Below are 16574 nucleotides of genomic sequence, written 5' to 3'. Positions count from 1 at the left end.
TTTGGACCCACAGACGACGAAGGGGACTTTGTGGGTTTTCCTGCCTCAGAAGAGGAGGGAGAGGAGGTGTCCGAGGGAGAAGTATCAGACGGGGAAGTTCAACCAGTGGGAAGAGATCCCAGCGGATGGGAGGCTGGTTTTGAATCCTCAGAAGAGGATGGTAGCTCTTTCAGGGGGTTCCCCGCATCGTCGGCCGAGGAGAGAGAGAGGAGGTTGTGTCGGAAAAGGGTGCCGGGGGTGGGAGGGGTCCTGAGGAGGAGGTGGATGTCAGGGAACTGCCATCAGTGCCGGAGGGAGAGAGAGAGCTCCAGAGGGATCCCAGAGAGCGTCACGGGATTGGGAGAGGCAGCCCATCTTCTGGGGAAGGGAATCAGCCCAGCTCCAGTAGAGAAGGGGGGCAGATGAGGGAATCTGAGAGGGAGTCACAGGACTCCTTGCCTGGGACCAGCGGGGGGAGGAAGGGTCCTCCGCTGCCTACGCCTTCCTTGCGCAGAAGGCTTCCGCGCAGGGAAAGTAGGAGGCGACTGGGCGTGAAAGAACTTCTTTGCTGGAAGAAGTTTAAGAAACGCCCACTGACGGATTCTGCCAGCGATTGAGACAGTCACGGGTGAGTGGCTGTCCGGACAGAAAAGGTTCACTTAGGCAACCCAGCCAGGTGTGGGCACCGGCTTACGCACGAGCAACCCCTTGAACGACTACATATGGCTCACAGTGAGGGCTGCTGAGAGTTGGGAGAGATCTCGGAGGCCAAAGAGTTTGCTTTTCTGCTCAGTACAGGGGATCTTGCCAGCTCTTCACCCCTGACTGGCCGAAGATGCCCATCTCTCATCCAGGCAGCTCCACAGCGTGCCTGGATGATGACTCAGATGGAGCTGGACACACCATTCCTGAAGGATGCAATAATCTTGCAATTGTGGTGTACCAACTACATGTCATTTTGCTTTGCAAGTTGTTCTGTGATGCGTCCCCTGTGCTTCTATATTATTATCAGCCAGAAGGGCCCTCTTGAGCTATAAAGTGCAACTTAAGTGGGACAAATCCCCCCCATAAAATTTAGATGGATTTAGGGGAGTGCAACTGGTTTGGTCACACTGGCGTGAAGCCTTGCGGGCCCCACAGGGGACACCGCAACTATGATGTTGAATAGCCATTGAGAGGCGTGAGGGCACTGAATTTTGGCACCATACAGGGCTCCCCTGGAATTTGAGATGCCATGGTTCACCACTGAAGAACATTTGTGGTATGAAAAAGGTACCTGGTTTCAGCTGGAAGTTAGGGGGCACTTAGAAAGAGGTTATGAGGTAAAAGAATCGAAATTTCAAATAGAAATAATAAACAATGAAAATAAAATTTTGTCCAAGATGTATAAAATCTTGCTAGAATGGTATACAAAAGATGAGGAAGTTAAATCGGTTATGATACACTGGGCCAGAGATTTGGGTTATAATATACAGTTTAATGATTGGATAAAACTGTGGAATGAAAATATAAAATTTACGGCATGTACTGTGTTAAAGGAAAATGTTATGAAAATGATTTATAGATGGTACATCACACCTGTGAAACTGGCAAAAATGTATAAAACATGTAATAAGTGTTGGAAATGTAAAGAAAAAGAAGGAACATTTTATCATATGTGGTGGGATTGTAAGAAGGTGAAGGGCTTCTGGGAAATGATATATAATGAGATGAAAAAGATGTTGAAATATACATTTGTTAAGAAACCAGAGGCTTTTCTTCTAGGAATAGTAGGAAATGAAATAAATAGAATGGACTGTAAACTTTTCCAATATGCAGTAACAGCAGCGAGAATATTATCGGCCCAAAAATGGAAACAGGAACAACTGCCAACGCTCGAAGAATGGAGAATGAAACTGATGGAGTATGCTGAACTGGACAAACTAACAGGAAAGATCAGATATATACGAGATCAAAAGTTCACTGAAGACTGGGGAAAATTTTCAGACTATCTGAAATGTGTATGTGATGAGCAAATAACGCTAGTGGGATTTCAAGAAGTTCTGTAAACGATAGAGAACTATTGTATTGATGAAAACTAAGTGTGTGAAGGTTTATAAAATGCAATATAAAATTAGGAAATGCGTATTTAAAAATTTGAATAATGGATGATTGTCAGAGAGGTTGAAGGAAGTCTAAAAGAGAAAATATGTGATAAATTTAGATTGGATACTATAAATGTATGTTGGAAAATTTAATAAATAATAATAAAAAAAAAAGAAGTTAGGGGGCACTGGTTGGAAGGGTCGGAGTATGTCTGTCCCGAAAGCTTTGCAGGCACGAACAGTACTGAATACAGTCTTGCATATAACTGCCCTCCTACTCTCATGAATAGAAACAATAATGAATCGACAAAAACGGGCATCTGGAAGGAACCACTATGCCAACAGGATGTCGGACTGAATGGGCCTTGGCCTGACCCAGCAAGGCTCTTCAAATGCGCTTATGTTCCCCTGACTTTGGGGACGCCTTGCAGGAGTCTCACCCGTCTCATGGCTATTCTTCTAGTGTGGACCAGTTCTACAAGCTCTCCCCCGAAAGCAGGTGCACCATCCAGAACATGCTGGCGCTGGACCTGAAGAAGAAAGCGAACACAGACCAGGAGGCAGGGACTTCTAGGGGAAGCGAGGCCTTCATGCGGGAAGCCTTGACTCCTCACGTGCTCCACGGGATCAGCTTTGACCCCACCACCCAGTCTTCTGCTGCAGCAGATGAGGATGGGCATTCCTCCCCTTTCAACCATCTGGCGGAGTCACCTTCCCAACATGCAGAATGCCTTGCACGTGATCGATGGGCCTGTGCTCACTGTGACATAGGCAGGGCCGGATTTATGTATAGGCTAAGTAGGCAGAAGCCTAGGGCCTCTAGATCTAGGGGGCCTCGCCAGCCTGCCCGCTCCCCAGCGCCGCAGACAGTCTTCCCTCTCCGAAATTACAAACCCAAGACTTCATGCAGTGCATTTTCCCCCCATTTCAAGGACATTTTGCTTCAAAAGGAAAGGTGGACTTGGAGAAGGCAAGCAAAATGCGAGGGAGATAGTGAAAGATACAGGAAATTGAATGCAGATTTCCAAAAAATAGCAAGGAGAGACAAGAGGGCCTTCTTAAATGAGCAATGCAAAGAAATAGAGGAAAACAACAGAATGGGAAGAACCAGAGATCTGTTCAAGAAAACTGGAGCTATGAAAGGAACATTTCCTACAAAGAGTACCATAATAAAGGACAAAGGTGGAAAGACCTAACAGAAGCAGAAGACATCAAGAAGAGGTGGCAAGAATACACAGAGGATTTATACCAGAAAGATATGGATGTCTCATACACCTCAGGTAGTGTGGTTGCTTAAATATATTGTTGTTGTTTAAAAAATATTTTTTACTAGCCTGCTCAAGAGGATGGAAAGGCAGGACACTACTAGCATCTCAGCAGACTAGGAAAAACAAACAAGCCTTGCAGAAGAATGATTGAGAGGACTTACTTACAAAGGCTCAACTATCAAGCAGGCGCTTTCCTGGAGTCCCAGCGATCTGTTTTAGAGTTGAATTTGTACGTCGGGATGAACTTGATCTCTCCCTCTGTGAAATCAGCAAAAGCTGTCTTTTGGGTACGCTGAATGTTTAGCTAAAGCCAAAAAGAAATCGTTTATCAGCAGAGAAGCAAAAGACCCCCTGTTGCCTGACAATAGAGTCTATTAACAGCCACTGTTGTGCTGGAAGACCAAGGTGAAGTACTAGTAGGTTAAAGTTAAAGGTAAAGGGACCCCTGACCATTAGGTCCAGTCGTGACCGACTCTGGGGTTGCGGTGCTCATCTCGCGTTATTGGCCGAGGGAGCCGGCGTACAGCTTCCGGGTCATGTGGTGAACCAGAGCAGCACACAGAAATGGTGTTTACCTTCCTGCCGGAGTGGTACCTATTTATCTACTTGCACTTTGACGTGCTTTCGAACTGCTAGGTTGGCAGGAGCAGGGACTGAGCAACGGAAGCAAACCCCGTCGCGGGGATTCGAACCGCAGACCTTCTGATCTGCAAGTCCTAGGCTCTGTGGTTTAACCCACAGCGCCACCCGTGTCCCACTGTTAGTAGTACCCAGTGGCCATTTGTTTTTCATGTCTGCTTTTATGATATATTTATCAGTATGTGGTTAGCAGCTTCAGATGCTACTGTTTTACAGAGGCTGTTTAGCTTGCTCTTTTTACCCCTTTACTAGACAGGCTGTATTTCTGTGCTGTTTTCAGAGTGGGGAATGCCCATTCCTTCATGGCCAGCATGGAAACACAGAAGGCTAGCCATTTAGGAGGTTTGCAAAGAGGACAAGGGTGTTACGGGGTAATCTTCTAGCAAACAAGCTTGGCACAGCAGATCTGAGAGGTGGTTTTCTGCTCCCGGAAAGCCAGCCTGGAAACCAGGTTGCCAGGTGAAGGAAGAATGGAGAGATCAACCAACTCACTTGCCTTCAAAGAATTTCTGGTTGCCTGTGGCTACTGGGATAGTGCTTAGATATCAGGCTGGCTGACACATCTTAAAAAATACAAGAAAAAAGCTTTTTTTCTTTCATTAGCAAAGCTCCTTTGGGGCCCAGAACAGCTAAGCTGAGGAAGAAGTGGCTGGTATTATTTGTTTGTTCTTGGTCCTGATCTTGCCTGCCCTTGTAATCCTACCTGCCACACACTCCTGTTGTCTTTGCATATTTAACCAGCACGTCTGTTCCAATTGGAGTCCTATTCCTGCAGTTCCACATCCTTCTCTTTGGCACTTGGGCATTCGGTTCCAGGAGCTGGACCTGAGCACAGAGGCTTTCTTCTACTTGGACTCGACAAAGGAGCAAGAGTGGCTGACAGCTGTGGAAAAGGCTTTGCATTCCAAATCCAAGTACAAGAAAGTAAGTCCAACCCCACCCATTTTTTCAGCAGCCAGGCAGCTGTCAGGAGCTGGAGTGAGGAGGAAGAGGTCAACAAGAAAAAACACCTGGTGTCAGTGGTGTTTTATTCAAAAGAAGCCAACATTCTTTATTCAAAGAAACCCAAACCGTGCAGGCCTAGTGATCACAGAAACCTTTCCCAACAGGTCTTGCCCCAGTGAGGTAGTTGTGAAGGCTGAAGGTTGCTACCCTCCCACCACTCTCTTAAGTCTCCTCCTCCCCCTGGTCCTTCCCAAGTAACCTGAGACTCCTTGCCTGTCTTTGCTCCCTCCTCTTAATTTCTCTGTGTTCTGGGAGACCAGCAGGGAGGGGAGCTGATCGCAGCAGGATGGGGAGACCCCCTGGCTTCTTCAGCAGCCTGCCTGATCACCGCCTCTTGACCCCCGCCTCCAGCCTCCACTTCTGCCTCTGATTCTGGACTGCTGTTTGCCACAGAATCTTCCTGCCCTCCTGCCTCTTCAGTTTCCAACACCTCCTCTTGCTCACAGTCTGCTCCCTCTTCTCCCTCAGATGACTCAGCGTCGTCGTCCCCCCACCAGTTCCCTGGCTCTGAGCCTTCTTCCCTTGGGGGATCCCCAGTTGGTGCCCCCTGCGACTCCTATCTGCATCCAGCCGGCCCAGGACAGCAAGCACTGAACAGAGCTGGTAGACATCCCAGTACCTTGCATCATCTAGGTGCAGCTGGTGTGTCTAGTCGGAATGATGTTGCTCATCTTTGTCAGGAAGGACCAGCTCAGCTGCATCAAGGAAGTGATGAGGGAGACAGTGGGCACAGGCATCATGGGGAAGATGGGGAGTAGACCCTGACAGCAGAATTCCCTACGTCGATCTTTCTGTCTGTCTATCTGTTTTTCTAATCTCTGCCAACCAGTTCCCCCCTCTTTCCTGCTTGCTCACTAGCAGGCATCTTTGCTCCGCCCCTGCAGGGTAACAAGGGGTGTGTGGCCGTGAGGCTTGTCTGCAACAATACCAGCTTCTGCGTTGTCAATTCCCACCTTGCTGCCCACGTGGAAGACTTCGGGCGCCGAAACCAGGATTACAAGGATATCTGTGCCCAGATGAGCTTCCTGCCCCCTGACCAGGGTCTGCCGCAGCTGACAATCATGAAACACGAGTGTGTTTCAAGGGCTTGGAGGGAGAGAGCCTTGGCTGATGTAACTTGCTGGTCTCCGTTATCTGGAGAAGCAAATTGAGTCATGTTTCTGTAACTTTCCTGCCTGTGTGTAGCTCAGGGTTGGCAGCATTTGTTGTTGTTTAGTCGTTTAGTCATGTCCGCCTCTTCGTGACCCCCTTGACCAGAGGACGCCAGGCCCTCCTGTCTTCCACTGCCTCCCGCAGTTTGGTCAAACTCATGCTGCTAGCTTTGAGAACACGGTCCCACCATCTCGTCCTCTGCCGTCCCCTTCTCCTTGCGCCCTCCATCTTTCCCAACAACAGAGTCTTTTCCAGGGAGTCTTCTCTTCTCATGAGGTGGCCAAAGTCTTGGAGCCTCAGCTTCAGGATCTGTCCTTCCAGTGAGCACTCAGGGCTGATTTCCTTCAGAATGGAGAGGTTTGATGTTCTTGCAGTCCATGGGACTCTCAAGAGTCTCCTCCAGCACCAGAATTCAAAAGCATCAATTCTTCGGTGATCAGCCTTCTTTATGGCAGGCAGCATTGTGCTCTCCAAATGTTGATAGACCAAAATTCCCATAATTGCTAAGAATTGGCCTTGCTGACGGGCTCATGAGAGTTCCACTTCAGCAACACCAGGAGGGTGCAGTGTCGGCGATCCCTGCTGCTGCAGCTGCACCACTAAGGTTTCTACTAGAGCAGCCAGTAGAGAGCAACATAAACCGAGTGGCAGAGATGTACTAGATTAGATTATAGCAAATGTGGGCAACTTCTCCAGTGATCGGGGTGGGAGTTGCAGTTTGTTAAGGGCAGTAACGCGAAAGCAGAGTGGCCATTTTGCATGGAGAAGGTTCCCGGCTCAGTCACCAGTGTGTGCCGATAGGGCTGGGCATGATCTCTGCCTGAAAGCTGCTGCCAGTCCATGTAGTCCGTCCTGAGCTTGATGGGTCAATGGTCTGCCTCAATATAAGGTAGCTTCCTATGTTCCTGTGTCTGTGTACTACAGCAGGGTTTGGAGGGCCACAAGCACCCTGCCCATGAATTCAAGAACCAGGGGAAATTCTAAAAGTTTTTGCTGAAAGGACATCAAAGCAGGGGCTCTTTGGGAGATTATTCTGAAAGGTTGGGTGCCATGACTGAAAAGGCCCTGCCATGCTTGAAAGAGCAGGAGTTCCCTGGGAAAGGGATTCTAGTCAGTGGAGAGGCAGTGCAAAAATAAGTGGGCCTTCTTCTGGCACCCTTTTCCCAAACCTTGAAACACTTTAAAGGCCAAATGGGATACTCTGAATTGGGCCTGGAAGCAGTTCAAGAGCCAGTCTAGTTCACAGAGCACGAGCCTAATATGATCATACTGCCCAATCCTAGTTATCAGTCTTACTACATATTGCAGGAAGTGGCAGCAGGCTGCCCCCCGACCCCCGACCCTGTGAGCTAGCCTGTAGCTGTGGTTGCTTTGCTTTTTTCCAGCATTGTCATCTGATCACTAAAAATGAGCTTCAGAGACTTCTGACCTACAACCAGGTGAGAGACATGTTTGTGTTATATGTGGTGGTTTAGGATATTGCCCTGTTTATTTCCTTTGTCTGGGATACCCCAGCCTAGGCTAGAGAAACCACTTTCAGACAGTTAGGAGCAAAGAACATAGGATGACTGCGACTTCTACAAATGCTTTTTTAAGGTTGCAGGTTTGTGCAACCTGAATTAGAAGCAAGTCCCAATTAAGTTGGAGGGTTGCCTTGGAATAAGTAGGACTGCTCTGCAGTTTCCCAGTTAGAGGGCTTTCCTAGCTCAGCACACGCTCCAGATGTTGTTGGACTCCCATCAGCCCCAGCATAGCTGCTGTCCAGCAATATCTAAAGGTCTAAGGTTTCCTGCTCTAGGTTTTGCATCTGTCTGGAAAATCTGTGTTGCTAACATGTTCTTATCAGCAGAGACTTCCATTAAGTCCAATTAAATTGCTGGTACTTTTTCTTTTACATTTTTCTCTCCAAGGTTTGTGTGTTCATCATGTTGACGACCTTTCTCCCACTTGGCATAAGGATCATTGGTATTTTGTGTTGAAACAGAGGCCTGATTGCTGCACCTTATGGTGGATTTAAACTCTGTGAGCGTAGTCATGCCTTAGCCCTTTGAGAAGGATGCTGCAAGGAAGGCAAGGGGGGCAGCCTCAGACTTCCAACATATGCAAAACCATCATAAAACATTAAAAACTTCCCTAAAGGCTGTATAGTTACTTATCTCCTTGACATCTGACGGGAGGGTGTCCCACAGGGCAGGTGCCACTACTCAGAAGGCCCTCTGCCTGGTTCCCTGTAACTTCGCTTCTCACAGTGAGGAAACCGCCAGAAGGCCCTCGGTGCTGGACCCTGATGCCTGGGCTGAACAATGGGGATGGAGACACTCTTTCAGGGCTGAGGCCATTTAGGGCTTTAAAGGTTGGCACCAACACTCAGAATTGTGCTCAGAAACGTGCTGGGAGCCAACGTAGGATGCAAAAGGATGGTTTTGCAGTTGCTCATATTGTCGGGGGTGTATTCTGGTGGTGGTTAACAGTTTGTATGGATTATTGGTACATATAACGTTGCATATTGTAGGTATGGCTAACCTGTGGTCTGCCAGATGTTACTGAGCTGCAGTTCCTGTTGGCTCCAGCCATCATGGCCAGTAATCAGGGATGATGGGAATTGTAGTTCTGCAGCATTGTGAGGGCCACGTGTCTGCTGCTCCTGAGTTAGAGGATTTTCCTGTTGTGTGATGCAGCAAAGTAATTTAAGATGACATGGGGCAAAAATGCACAAGCATCCTGTACCTTTAATAAGTGTGTATAAGATAGGATTTCAGCAGGTATACCCCTTTTTTTGCACTTGGCTAACCTACTAGTAGGGACGCGGGTGGCGCTGTGGGTTAAACCACAGAGCCTAGGGCTTGACGATCAGAAGGTCGGCAGTTCGAATCCCCGCGACGGGCTGAGCTCCCGTTGCTCGGTCCCTGCTCCTGCCAACCTAGCAGTTCGAAAGCACGTCTAAGTGCAAGTAGATCAATAGGTACCACTCCGGCGGGAAGGTAAACGCCGTTTCTGTGTGCTGCTCTGGTTCACCAGAAGCGGCTTAGTCATGCTGGCCACATGAACCGGAAGCTGTACGCCGGCTCCCTTGGCCAATAAAGCGAGATGAGTGCCGCAACCCCAGAGTCGGTAACGACTGGACCTAATGGTCAGGGGTCCCTTTACCTTTAACTTTACCCTACTAGTACTTCACCTTGGTCTTCCAGCACAACAGTGGCTGTTAATAGATTCCATTGTCGGGCAACAGGGGGTCTTTTGCTTCTCTGCTGATAAGCGATTTCTTTTTGGCTTTAGCTAAACATTCAGCATACCCAAAAGACAGCTTTTGCTGATTTCACAGAGGGAGAGATCAAGTTCATCCCGATGTACAAATTTGACTCTAAAACAGATCGCTGGGCCTCCAGGTAAGCGCCTGCTTGATAGTTGAGCCTTTGTAAGTAAGTCCTCTCAATCATTCTTCTGCAAGGCTTGTTTGTTTTTCCTAGTCTGCTGAGATGCTAGTAGTGTCCTGCCTTTCCATCCTCCTGAGCAGGCTAGTAAAACATATATTTTAAAAATGGCTTTCTGCTAAGCAAGCTGTTGGAGGAGGGCTAGAGTTGAGGGCTGGATGGACTTCCTTTCCTCTGCAGCCAGAATGGACACCAAGCCACAGAGGAAGAGAGAGATCCAGCTCTCTTTCACCTGCTCACTTTGCTTGCATGGAATTCCTGGTTGCCAAAGGCTGCTAGGCGAGTTGTGAAATGCAAGGCTGTGTTTCCGTTTGAGAATGTGAAGTTCCGGCAGCTGCAGAAGGAGAAGTTCCAGATCACAAACAATGGGCAGGTCACGCTCCATTTCTCCTTTATCCCCAAGCTCAGTGACAGCCAGTATTGTAAGCCATGGCTTCGCGCTGAGCCCTGCGAGGGATACTTGGAGCCCAGTGAGTCTCTCTCTGGAATCAGAGAACTGTAGAGTTGGAAAGGGACCCCAAGGGTCATCTAGGGAAGGCCTTGGTTTCCTTTTCATCCCCCCTTTTCCCCTCCTCTTCCCGACCCTCCTCCCTCAAAGCTTGGGAGTTTGGTAGAGCAGGGGAGGCTTAACATTTGTGGGCTGCATTGCCCCATGCTCAAGCCTCCAAGGGCCACACATCAAAGCAGCTGAGCCCAAAGTGTAAAAGTGTGCGTGACCAGCTTTAAACAAACACACACACACAAATGAATTGAAGCCAAAAAATGCTGGAGGGTCCCAAATCACCTTTTGGCATCGCAGGGAACCAGTGAGAGCAGTCCGTCCAAAAATTACTTTAAAAAAAATATGTGTATTTTTATGTTGTGGAGGCACAAAAATATCTTGGGGAACTTATAGAACTAGCCAAACTTTTAAAAACTCAATGAAATGTAAACTAAAAAAGAAAGTTACATTGGGGGCGCAAAAATCCTTTCCCTTTTTATATTCTTTTGTTAGGATCACTTTCTCTCACCCCCCAGTATCCTGTCACCATCTTCTGTGCAGCTGCTGCTTTGGAGGACTAGAGAGGAAAGTGGGGTGGGGGTGGGAACTGAGTCGCTTCTTCTCCTAATTCTTGAAGCTAAGGTTTCCCCCATACACCTGTGAGAACAGGAGGCTGTACTAGATGGGCCATTGGCCTGATCCAGCAGGCTCACATTGTGTCCTTCTGTTCAATTCTTCACCGTCTTCACTTTTAATTTACAGACAAGCCAACTTGGCTGTGCCAAAGAGTGTATCTATCTGACCTCCTCCCGTTTTAGGTGAGACGGTGGACATTTCCCTGGATGTGTACGTCAGCAAGGAAGAGAAGATTGAGGCTATCTTTGTCCTTCACCTTGACCCTGGCAAGGACTATTTCCTCACCATCAGTGGGAGCTACCTACCAAGCTGCTTCAGGACCTCCTTGGAAGCCTTGTGCTGGATGAGGCAGCCGATTGGCGAAGTTCCCGTCACCAGACTTATTGACCTGGTAGGGAAAGGGGTTGATTTACCTGGCAGGTTCATGTGCTGAATGTCTACCCTTCCCACTCTGCTTGCCTGCTTGAAAAACAGCTGCTCTTCCACTCAGCAATGTGGGGGCTGGGGGTCCTCCGCTGCATTCAACTTCAGCTTCTGTAGCTGTGCATCCGCTTCCTGTGTGCTGTTCATGCCCTTGGTTTGCCTTGACTGAGTCATCCCAGGTTCTGGTCCTCCCACCTGCCCTTTCGCAGGGCCACTGAACCGTGTGCATTTCCCTGCCATCTGCCCAGATACTGTTCAGCCAACAGGCTGTTTCTTTCTCTTCTCAGGGCCTGTGCCATTAACACCCTTTGTTGTCTTTTGCTCTTGCCTTCCTCCTCTGATCTCGGGGAGAAGACAGCTTCCTAGAAAAGGTAACAGTTGGTTTGCTATCCTCTAGATGTTCTTGTAGCGGGCTCAAATCAGGTACAGGCAACGCCCCATTTACACGGGGGTTGCGTTCCGAGGTACCGTGCGTTTAAATGAAATTGCATATATTGGGGACAGCATTGGAAAAGCCTGCAAACACCCTCTAAACTTCCGGAAGCCCTTTTGAAAGGCCTTTTGAAAACCAGCAGCCTCCCTGCAAAACTCCTTGCTCCAACTCTCCACAGGCCTGAAAGGTCGGTGCCAAAGCTCCTGGGAGGGAGTCGAGATGCTGTTTCCATGCCACTTTGCCGCTTTTGTGCTCTTGGGGGGGACATTTTTGCCCCTTCAAGTGCCCCTTCCAGTGTCCATGTGCCCCGAAGGCACGTAAATGGAGTTGCCCTTGTCAACTATCAGCAGCTGCTCCATGCAGTGGCAGCTGGTCCCTTAGGGCAAACCAGGCACTACCCCACCAACCTGACTTTCCTCTCAGGCAACCCGCACCTGCCTGCCTTCTGACTCAAATCCAGTCCAGGTGGTGGTTCTGGCTCTCTGCTTTGGTCTCTTCCCTAGTCTCAACGTGGCCCTTGTAGAACTCGGCAGAGGAGAACGGAGACAAAACCAGAATTTGCCATCACTGCTTGTCACTGATTTTGCGCTGCTTGACTCTGGGTCCGCTTGCGATTGGCAGCACGGGAGGCAGAAAGCCCAGTCTCATGATGCAGGCGCCAGCCCCCTCTGGCCCCAAGAGCCAGTTTTCTCCTTGTCTCTGTGCTCAGCAACTGCTGCACAGGCTATGCCACTCTGGCTTACTCTTACCACCTGAGCACTGGCATTTGGGAAGCAGTAGTGGCTGCTTTGCGGTGGCTTGGGGAAATGTCACTCCTCTCGAAATCATATCTACTTGGGTGTATTATCCTAGCCACAAGGAGACAGTGGTGACTGTCAATTTGGACAGCTGTATACATTTAGAACCATAGAGGATATGTTTATCAGTGGCTACGGGTCAGAGCTATTTCTTGCCACTATTATCACAAACCACATGCTTTTGATTACCAGTTTCTGGGGAACATGATGGACAGAGTGCTCTTGTCCCCGTGTCCCTATGGACTCCCAAGGGCATGTGGTTGGCCATTGTGGGAACAAAATGCTGATCTAACCCAGCAAGGCTCCTGTGTTCTTTAGCATGCACCAGCTACTCTTGCACTAAGACTCTGATACAGTATATGTCATTCCCCACACCAATACACACACACACTCTCTCTCTCAAGACAGGGGCGGGGAGTATTGGCGGTGGGGGGGGTGAACTGGGTCCTAATCAACAGCTGCCCTGGGGATGAGGGGGTCAAACTTCTCCACCCAGCTGGAGCAAGGAAAGAATGCATACAGGCACACATTCTGTCAGGCTCTCCTGCCAGTCCCGCTTGTCATTGGACCTCCAGGAGAAGCAGTTTCTGGATATCGTACCCCAGGATGGTGATGACTCCACTGAGCGGCCAAGGAGATCTGGCTTTTGGTGGACCACCTCTTCAAGAATGCCTGCCACCAGGTGAGCTGAGGGGGACGGTACCATTGAAAGGATGGGTGTGGGCTGGAATCCAGTACCAGTTTTGGGGTGTGCAGGTTCCAAACGCCACAATTGATTCATATCTTAGCTACCGACTCGCTCTTACAAACTCCTGCTGTGAGTATAGTGGCACCTTGGTGGAGCGGCAGCGGGTGGGACATCCAGCATACGGTCTTCCTTAGAGCGGCTCAGAAGAACCCAAGTGTTCCCAACCATTGTCTGTCTCTCCCTAGCAAAGCGGCTCTCTGAGACTCGCCATTAGAAGAAGCGGGGAATGATTTCACTCTCCCATTGCCCCAAATCAGGAGAAGGGTAGTAGGAATGCTACTGTGGAAAGCAGGCGGGATACAATTCTCAGCCCTTGTGCCAGCTCTCTTGGTGATGGGCTTCTCTCCATTGTGGCATTCCTCGACCTCACATTATGCACCCCAGGGCTGGATTGTTCTGCATGCTATCCAGGATGTACCTCATCCCTTCCGAACGCATGGGTGATACTCTGCTTCAGGAGGACCTCTTCCAGACCCCGGGCACGCAGGACGAGCTGCAGGAGAGAATTGAGTGCCTGGACACCAGCATTCCCGAGACGATCCGTATCCTCTTTGGGGGGCATTGTTGGGGAGCAGGGCTGCTTGGTGGTTTTCTTTCGCTCTTGGCTGGAGTGGACCTCACTTTTATATACCTGGTGGCTTAGGTTCCTAGGCCACCCCATCCTTAAGGCTCTGGGACACAGCACAATGAAATGCCCACAGTCAAGTCCAGTCATGCATCCAAACAGCTTAACAGCTTTAACCCCCATTTGAAAACATCAGCCTGGCTAGATAGAGCAGAGGTGGGGAACCTTGAGAGGCCCGCAGGCCCCACATCTAGCATCATACGTGGTGTCAGGTGTGGAGACAGGTAAAGACATGGCTGCAAAGGAGCTTGAAGGGTGCGTTCAATTGTTCTTTGGCAAGCAGGGTTTGTTGACCACACTTTTGGAGTTGACCACTAGTATTTGTTGTTTGGATTGAAACCATGCCTGCAGAAGGACATTTCCTCGGCAGATCAGCTTTGCAGGCAGCTTCGTCAAGAGGGGAGGTGTGGAATAATTACAGTGGGGTGGCTCAGTTGGTAGAGCGTGACACTCTTAATCTCAGGGCTGCGGGTTCAAGGTCCACCTTGCGCCAAAAGGGGGAACTTGCAAGGTGGGCCCAGATGTATAAGGACCAAGCTTCTTGCTTTGGACCAGCCTGGGAAGGAGGCAGGGTGCAGGTAACAGGACAGAACACTTTCCTTGCCAGGCTGTCAATAGCTGGCAGTGACCACTCGGTGGCCGAAGCTCTGCTCATCTTCCTGGAGGCAGTGCCAGAACCAGTCATTTGCTATGAACTGTATCAGCGCTACCTTGAGTGCTCACATGACAGCCACCTCTGTCGCCAGGTCGGCCCCAGAGCCCCATCTCTTCCTGGCTGGTCTGTGGTGTGTACAGAAGCATAGAATCAGAAGGGATTTCCAAAGTCATCTAGTCCAAATGTTGCCACGAGTAACAGGAAATCCACTAAAACATCCCTGAAAGCCAGTAAACCGGCACACTGGCAGGAGGGCTAGTCTGGTCTGGGAAGCCTTGTTAACTGCAGAGGTTGCTGATGTCTCCTTTGATAACCATCCCTCTCGGTTGTGGAGGGGGGTGGGGTGCGCACATGTTGCCTTTTTGCTTTCTGACCAGGAGTTGTAACAATAGCCCACCTGTTTCAGTGAACCTCGCTTGAATTTCCAACCCAGGAAGCGGCCATATACTGGGCCATCTAGCTCAGTATTGTCGAAATTGACAAGCAGTGGCTCTCCAGGATTTCAGACAAGGCATGTTCCCTACCCTCCTGGGAGATGCTGGGGGTGGAGCCTGAGACTTTCTGCATGAAAAGCAGAGCAATGGCCCTTCCCCCAAGATATCTCAGTTGGTAGAGCATAAGACTCTTCATCTCAGTGTCCTGAGTTCGAGCCCCACCTTAGGCATTGCAGGGGGTTCGATTAGTTAACCCTCGTGGTCCCTTCCGACTCTACAGTTGTATTATTCCCCAAAGTTCCCAGCAGAGTTCTAGTCCGGTTACCATTTTAAACATTCTTTTTTTTATGCCAGGTCTAAACCTGCAAACATAACAAGTACACCGTGCTAGTGATCCATGCCCCTCCTCTAGCAAAGCTCTGCACTGAAACTCCAAACTGCCCCTCCCTGTCTTGCCGGTGATCTGCCAGTTGCCGCGGTCGCACCAGAACGTGTTTCACTTCGTGGTGGCTTTCCTGCGGGAGCTGCTGAAATACTCTGAGAGCAACAACGTCAGTGGCAACTTGCTAGGTAAGGCCTGCCTGTCCTGGCTGGGAGCTGGCCTTCCTCCTGCTCCCGCCTCCTCTCATGCAAATGTTTTCGCTTCCCTGCAGCCACCCTCTTCGCCAGCCTCCTGCTACGGCCTCTGCCCAACGTTCTGCCGAGTGCCATCAGCTTCCTCCTGGGCTTCCTGCTGGGGGCGGATGACCAGGAAAGGTGCCAAGCGTGACTGGAGACGAAGTGGGGAGGGAAGAGGCAAGGCCCAGCCTCTGTTCTCTGGTGCCTGCCCTTCCCCTTGTGCCATCTTGCCATGTGCCAGCTCCCTTCCCTGTGCTTCGCCCTTTCCACCTTTTCCTCTTGACTCCTGACACGGTTGCACACTTGGCTTTCCACATGGTTCCAGGGCATTGGCAGCAGGTTCAGGGTGCTTGGGGAGGGACCCTGTTGGAGGACAGTCATTCCCCTGCCCATCCTACTACCACCACTGCTGCTCTCAGTCCCTGCACAGTAGTCCACGCTCTCCCCTTCTGCTGCAGCTGAGCATGTGCTACTCTTGGTGGGTACCAGGCATAAGGATTCCTGGCCTGTCCTGGGATTGCAGGACCTCTTTCTCTGTCCCCCCAGCCTTGATGCTCATCAAGAAGGGGCAGGGCAGCCACTGTGGCCCACGTACGCCTTAGCCTGCCCTCTATAGTTCAGCTATCTGTCCCCATTCTGCCAAGTAGAGTTCTAGGGTGTTCATTCTTCATGAAACACTAAGCACTGCCTTAAGGGACCAGGGAGGAGGAGGGGGCGCAGGCTGGGCAGCAGGAGGGGAGCTGAGGCAGTGGGTACAGCTGAGTTGGGTTGGGCTCCCCACCCGACCCCAAGTTCTGCAACTTTGTCTTTCTGCTTTTCTGTCCTGGGTTCCTGTACTTGGTGCACACACACTCTTAATTTATTGGGAAACGGTTGTTTCAAAATGAAAGCTCCGTTGTGCAGAGATTGTTCTGGTGTTTGGAGGGGAGCTACATTTGCCTTTGCTGGTTTCTCCACTGCTCTGAAGCTCAGCCAGACTTTCCAAATGTAGCCGCCTTGGGCCCTCGCAGCACACATGAGGGAGAGGCTGTGGAGAGGGGGTGCTGCATGGGGCATCAGGTCGTGCAGATACCATGGAATCTGACTTCGCTCTTCACAACAAGGCTTGCAGGTGCAGAAAGAGGGCTACATTGCTTCCCCAAGGTGTTTCTCAATTGCTCTCCTTC

The 16574-nt window shown here is 50.0% G+C and overlaps 1 protein-coding gene across 1 annotated transcript; it reads left to right on the top strand.

Annotated features, from left to right (window-relative positions):
* Window positions 1-2653: 2653 nt before the first annotated feature.
* Window positions 2654-15559, top strand: LOC308467670 (inositol polyphosphate 5-phosphatase OCRL-like; the record flags this gene model as incomplete). Its single annotated transcript, XM_080989389.1, is given in 13 exon segments — window positions 2654-2801; window positions 4746-4894; window positions 5609-5729; window positions 5837-6087; window positions 7513-7566; window positions 9875-10028; window positions 10858-11066; window positions 12880-12958; window positions 12961-13010; window positions 13534-13618; window positions 14320-14447; window positions 15249-15360; window positions 15444-15559. Coding segments are annotated over 13 exon segments (1656 nt in total).
* Window positions 15560-16574: the final 1015 nt, after the last annotated feature.

The sequence above is a fragment of the Podarcis pityusensis genome, assembly GCF_964106645.2.
Source record: "Podarcis pityusensis genome assembly, chromosome: W".
Lineage (NCBI taxonomy): Eukaryota > Metazoa > Chordata > Lepidosauria > Squamata > Lacertidae > Podarcis > Podarcis pityusensis.
This window is presented reverse-complemented; position numbering and strand designations above follow the sequence as displayed.